General features: G+C 39.6%; 1 protein-coding gene across 2 annotated transcripts; it reads right to left on the bottom strand.

Moving 5' to 3' along the window:
- Window positions 1-612: 612 nt before the first annotated feature.
- Window positions 613-6,278, bottom strand: LOC137374843 (eotaxin-like). Of its 2 annotated transcripts, none has more exons than XM_068041391.1 (4): window positions 6,168-6,278; window positions 5,838-5,958; window positions 3,671-3,748; window positions 613-3,190 (listed from the first exon to the last, which is right to left on the bottom strand). In XM_068041391.1, the coding sequence occupies exons 1-4, from the start codon at window positions 6,259-6,261 to the stop codon at window positions 3,157-3,159; spliced, it is 327 nt and encodes a 108-aa protein (XP_067897492.1). In that variant the 5' UTR covers window positions 6,262-6,278; the 3' UTR covers window positions 613-3,156. The 2 variants fall into 2 exon arrangements, with proteins under 2 accessions (XP_067897492.1, XP_067897491.1); XM_068041390.1 differs by having other exon boundaries at window positions 613-721.
- Window positions 6,279-6,648: the final 370 nt, after the last annotated feature.

The following is a 6,648-nucleotide window of genomic DNA, read 5'->3' as shown; positions in this document are numbered from 1 at the left end:
CTTCATTTCAGCAGAGCTGCCTAAAAAAAGGGCTGGTATAGATCAGCCCTGTTAGTTTGATTATTGTTCCACCAGTTTCACACCTAGAAAATAGGCATAGCAATGCTGAATTTAGATTGCACTGTTCTATGAACGGATGCACTGAAATGTAGGCTCTTTAGAACTGCTCAGTATTGTGGTTTCTGGTTCTGCCTTAAAATATATTTAGCATGATACTTCCTTTCATGTTAGTTCAGAGACATCTTCACCAACAGTCTGATAAATTATATTTGTTGAAGTTTTTAGCACTGCACAGTTGAGGAAAACTTTGTTTTCAAATGTTCGGGTGTTAGCTTCTCTGCTCACAGACAATTCAACTTTCCCTCGTGAGTGAATTTTAGTTGTGGTGTCCAGGGGTGGGAGGTAAAACTGGGGAGAGTGAAGCTTTCCAGCACTGCTCAAATGTGGCTTTTGGTACTTCAGTCAAGATGCAGAAACCACAAGATTCTACAGGCCAGGGTGTCCCACCCTTCTGACCAATGCAGATAGCAACTTAGAGCAAGAACATTTCATTGAAATTACGAAAAGGAAAAATTGAAATAAAACTGTTTGGTCTTTGCAATGTTGTATGTTTATTTTTCACTTTTGCACATTACATAGTAAGAATATCCTCAAGCCACATATTGCAACCACAAGAACTTGTTCGAAATGGAAGCTATGTTCATTTCCTTTGCACCATTTTCTGTAAAATATTTTGGTCTGATAAATGTGTGATTTATACTCATGGCCTCTACTGTTTTGCGGCATCTCTTGGACAATTTCTATAGCAGCCCTGACTAAATTCTGCAGAAAATGTAGAGTCGGCGACTGCTTTGCCCAGAATTTAACTCTCAAAATAATCTTATTGAAACACTATATGAAAAAAATTGCTAAGCTAGTTTGGAAAAACTGCACTTTAAATTGTTTGTAAAAGCAATTTGTGCTGAGTCTCCACCTGCTGAGCTGTTTTCAATAATAACCACTTAGTACAAGTGGTCCTGCCTGATTCTAAAATAGGCACGATAACTGAATGCTTATGGTGCTGCACTGGCAACCCAGAGGTTCTGGGCTGATTTCAATTGTTAGAGGGGGCAAGCATGCATTGAAAATTATGTTGCCGGAGGACGTCACTGGATCCTGACTCCTCCGGAACGCAACACAATTTTCAAAGGGATGGCGGAAGGTGGGTGTAGCCGGATGGCTAACAGCTAAGCATCTACAAAGCATGAAGGGAAAAATAGCCATCCTTACACAAGGGCTGTGAAAAAGCTGTAGTTGCAGTTTAACGAACCCAGCCTGCTGAATAAGCAGTGTGTGAGATAAGATGTGCTACGAGTGAGACTGTGAGACTACCAGACAAGGACAGAAAACAAGAACAAGGCCAGCAGTATTTTGTTTTGCTTTTAACCAGCACTAAGCAAAACGGATGACTCCAAGTCAGGGGTGTACTTGACTAAGAACATTCTCGAGGCTGGGAACAACTGGATTAAAAGGGGAGGCTAGAAGCCTCCAAAGGAAGAAGACCTGCAGGACCATTGTGGAAAGGGAACCCTGAGTCCACTTCAGTGAAGGGAATCCATCAGAGGGAGACTGATCACCTCGCCTCGCAACAGGCAGTATTTAAGTCCAAGCCGTGGGTCTTGTGATTTATTGTAACAAGTAACAAGTAGTTTAGCAAGTGAAATAACAGCAGATAGGTGACTTAAGTATCAATTAAAGTGTTTATACGAAGTATCTCGTGCAGGTGTCTTTTGTCCGCCACGTCAGTTGACACCCTAGTTTGAGGGTCAACAGGGGAAACCGGGAAGTTACTCGCCTCCAATTAATGGCCCATTAAGCTCTTTCAGGAATTTGTTACTGGGCCAGGGAGGGCCAGGAGGCAATTTTCAAATCAGAACTATCCAAACCCAAACAATCTGGTGCACGTTAGCTATTGGGTTCAAAGCGGAGAGCTGCAAAGTTTCTTTTAAAACCGGAAGACTTTTTGCCACTGGAGTTTCACTGTGTAATCAGGTGCTGTCCCATTTGCCTAGCTGCTTAGCTGATTTCTGAGTGTAGAGGCTTCCTGCCCTCCGAATTCATGTCTTCTATCTTGTGCAAGGCCACAGCAGGCCCTGTCAGGGCTGCTGGATGCCTTTGAGGCTCCTGCTCCAACATGCATCTCCTGTCTCCTCCCAGAGCTCAGTGCCACTAATTAGTCATTCGACATTTGAAGATTGCATCGCATACGTAATGCAGGCGCAGCATGGAGTTTGGACCTGGAAATTATCTGGGCATCGGGTTCCCAACCTCGATTTGAAAATCAAGCCCTTATGTGTTTAAATCCTATAATGTCAAGTTCTGAAACTGCAGTCAATAAATTTGGTAAAGTGTGATCTAGCTTTATGAAAACCTTTGAAATAAAAACAGAAAATGCTGGAAACACTAAGCATGTCGGGCAGCATTTGTGGAGAGCAGCTCACCTTCACACCTTGGCTTCTATTGTATGGTCATGGTAGCCCAGTCAGATCCTGCCTTCATTAAGCTCCCCACACACCATTAGCAGGGACGGCCCTCATCACCATCTAACAGGAACAAACTGGCTCTGTGTAAGCCTATGGTCTAACCTGATTTGCGTAGCTTGGTTCCATATTGATTACTTAACTACTGAGCATTTGGAAGAGGCGGGGGGCATACACTGCAGTATACAGTTTGCATACTCTTTTGGCTCCTAAAGACAATGTTCCTATGTTGATCATTGTAGTTTTGAGAAACCAAATGTGTTTCATTGTACTTTTAGCGAAAGGTAAACAGGAAGTCGCTTTCACCATTCAAAAAGCTCCACATCCTCAAATTTGCATCATATTGTGAGTTGCACATGCTGATCCTCTATGATGTCGTACTAGCCAATAATAATTTTTGCTCTCAGACTATCCATTTTACTATAAGTTCCATTTAAATGTTATCTATGGGAATATTTTATGCCATATATATTTATACTATAGTGAATGGTCAACATCATAACATATTTCATAATAATCTGCCAATTTCAGGAACTTGACATCAAAGATTACACAGAAAGGATTATAACATGGAGCAATTGTTTTCATTAAACCTTTTCCAGACTCTTCACTTTTCTTCATTCTTCAGTGAAGAAGCTTATATATTGCCTTGGACAAAGTGAGCTGCAGACCTGTTTATGTAAAGAATAAACATTTTAAACAGTGAATAATTCAGTAAAGGTCTGATCAAAGCACCTCAGATTTTGCTGTGCTGCTCTCCTATGCCCTACTTATTAGAGCAGTAACAGCAACACAGTCAGGGAACTATGGTACTGTTGCATCACTGTGTATGGGAGAGGGAGGCAGGGTAAACATGCACAATAAAGGCTGGTGCCTAGGACAGGTCAGTTAGTACTTAAAAGAGGGACTGCTGTACTGCCATCATTTTAAAATTATGTAGGTCAATAAACAGGCATTGATTCCATAGGGCTTGTGTCTAACAAGTAAAGCAAATGAAGATCACCTCTTGAAAGTGTTCCCTGTTAGTCATATAAAGCATCTATTTGCAGCTTCCCTGCTGTCCGTTTGCCATTAGGCAGTTGTGAATCTTGTACCAATGGCAGATACACCAGCATAAAGCCAGCATTCGAAAGCAGTCATGTCCTACTCACCGCAGTTCTTTGATCTTCTTCAGCACCCAACGTGCTTTGGGGTGAGCACAAACTGGTCCCTTCTCTTTGGTGTAGAATCTGAACCAGAAGATAAACTATGGTCATTTACTAAACAGGCAATAAACCAACCAGAGGGTGATATACCCCTTTCAAAAAAAAACATGAAGATACCTGCAGTCTCCAATGACTTGACAATGATATTACTTTCCCAGAAATAATACATTTCAAAGTTAGTCATTAGTTACATAGAACAAAAACAATAGTTTCCAAGAGGATTCCTTCAAATCCCATTTTGTTAAATCCTTGTTTGTCAGTAACACTGTTTCTTATAAGCTCCCTAGACTATTGACTATACCCTGATCAAAAGATCTAAGGGTTTCCACCTTTGACAATCTGCAGCCCATGACAAGCCTAAAGGATATTCACATGCAATATTCCTACCTTTGTGTGGGGTAATAACTTTCCTCCACGTAGTCCCTTCCCAGATTGAGATTATGAGATCACCCTTTGAGGATATTACATTCTCACAATTGAGATTTTTTATAGGAGATTTCCTGTGGTGTTGTTTATGATGAGTGATCTGTCCCATTGCATTTTGTCCCCTTACACTGTAGTACTAATCCTGTGTCTACGGCACCTTAGTCAATACAACAACCACTGGAAATAATGTTTTACTCTCACACAGCCTTGTCTTTAGTGACATAGGAATAAGAATACACTATTCAGTCCCTCCAGCTTGTTTCACCATTCAATTAGATCATTGCTGATCTGTGTCTGAAATCTAAATACCTGCTTTCAATAAAAAGCTTACAAATTCAGGCCTAACTCCAGGATTTGAGCGCTTAATCTAGGCTAACACTTTAGCAAGGAAAATGGAGGTCTTCTGATATTTTGCTTAAAATTAACAGGTTATTCATCTCATTTGTTATTTTTGGGAGTTTTCTGCTTGCAAATTGCCTTAAAAGAACAGAGACGACACTTCAAAAGCAATTCATTGGCCATGAACTACTTTGAGAATCCCAAAGACATGAAAGGTTCAATATAAATGCAAGTTTTTTCTTTTTTTTAAACTTTCTTTCTCTGTTTCTTTCCTTCTTTCTCTCACATTTTGTCTGTCTGTAGCTTTCTCAGCTGAAGATATTTTAGGTCTAAACAAATTTTACCTGTTTTACTGCAAATAGCTAAACTTAGTGATTTAGATAAAAAAACTAAATACATTGAAAATGCAACATCAAGCTCAAATGAGTATTGCCACGATACTTGGTTCCATGTGTTCCTGATGGCCTCCACTAGTTTGCCTGAGTAACCATTCTTCACGTTTCACATTGCACTGAGAATGTCGGTAGACTATTCCACTATGGGGATATCATAGCTGAGCCCAACTCTGTTTCACCCTATGTCAGAGCAAGAAGCTGTGCCGCAGGCATCAACAGATATTGAGGTACAACCAATCCATTCTCCAACCCTGTACCCACTGCTGGCCCAGGTGAGACCAAGGAACACTGCATGGATTGGGTAAGATCCAGTCTATATAACTCAGTACCACAACAGACTATGCATTAACCACTGAACTAACAAGCGAACTACATTTTTCTTGTCCATTGAATGGAGAACATGAAAAGCCAAGATCACAGTAACCACCAAAGCTTTGTTATAAAAACAAGAAATGCTGGAATCACTCAGCAGGTCTGGCAGCATCTGTGGAAAGAGAAGCAGAGTTAACGTTTCGGGTCAGCGACCCTTCTTCGGAACTTTGTTATATATCAGTTCTACAAATTTATGCATCAGCTTTACAGAAACCACATGGCCACTATTGCTTTCATCATTCTTTCTACTTAAAATTATGCTATGAGTTCAACTTGTGCTATTTATAAATTGTTTGAGCACTGTTGGTGTGATTTATGATGTTGTCAGAAACACTTGATTGAAATTCAGCATTGTAATATGAATATAAGAATATATAAAACAAGGAAAAGCCACACAACCAAACAAGTCCTTAATCAGACCATGTACAATCCAATTTATTATGGAATATCCTTGGCACTTGTCCATTATCCTCCATCTATTTTGATGAAGAACACCTGTTTTGTTATTGAGAGGCTGAGCTACCATATAAATTGTTAACATATTATAGGACACACAATTTGCTTCTGAACTGTGTACCTACATGACAGCTTTTATGCAAGGCTTAAACACATGCTGGATCCTGTATCGTGTGATGGTAAAAGGAACCATTTTCCGGGAAACAGACTTACAGCAGTTGACGGGAACCTTACCTGGCCGCACATCTGTAAAGCAAAAGGGTAGACTAGAATCAGCATAGCCTCAAGATATAGTGCAAACATCTTTTCAAACTTTAATTTATATTAGGCAACATGCTTGTCTCAGAAATTGGTGAAACATTGCTTTCAAAAACTCATTTTTTAACATTGCATACATTTTCCACATTGGCAAAGTAAACATGTCAAAAACAATCCAATTTTTTTAGTCAACTTACATGAGCCAGTAATCAAAGTAATAAAGCCAAGCATCACCAAGAACAGAACAAGATGAGGCGATCTCCTGTTTAATATATTATGCATCTTAAACATTCAGATAATCCTTATTCGTTAGCTGTATGAATGAGCCTTGCAGACTGCAAAATGTTACAATTTATAAAACCCTCATGCTCTGCCCATAGCTGAATATAGTATCAGAAACTACGCAAAGGAAACAAAGCATCAGTCCAGTTTCATACACACGTGTTTATTTTTGTTAATGGTTAGGAAAATAATTGATGAAAGTCAGGGGGAATTAACTGAGCAACTTAATCTGAAGAGGTGTGAGTATCTCCTAAACATTTAATAAAATTGGAGTGGAGAGAATGCATTTAATCCTTGTTAAGATGATTCATTAATTCTATTTCTTTTAAGTTCATGGGAGTAACCAGTTATTTTGAGGACATTTGTGGTGGTTGGTTCTCTTGTCTCTTGAATTTA

The sequence above is a fragment of the Heterodontus francisci genome, chromosome 11, assembly GCF_036365525.1.
Source record: "Heterodontus francisci isolate sHetFra1 chromosome 11, sHetFra1.hap1, whole genome shotgun sequence".
NCBI classification, from domain to species: Eukaryota; Metazoa; Chordata; class Chondrichthyes; order Heterodontiformes; family Heterodontidae; genus Heterodontus; species Heterodontus francisci.
Note: the sequence above shows the minus strand (reverse complement) of the source record. Positions and strands in the feature narration are given on the sequence as shown.

Coding starts and splice junctions, on each gene's coding strand:
- LOC137374843 (XM_068041390.1), bottom strand. CDS start 6,261: ATGTTTAAGATGCATAATATATTAAACAGGAGATCGCCTCATCTTGTT. Junction 3,749..5,837: donor CCTTGCATAAAAGCTGTCAT/GTAGGTACACAG, acceptor CTTCTGGTTCAG/ATTCTACACCAAAGAGAAGG. Junction 722..3,670: donor AAGAAGATCAAAGAACTGCG/GTGAGTAGGACA, acceptor AATATTTTACAG/AAAATGGTGCAAAGGAAATG.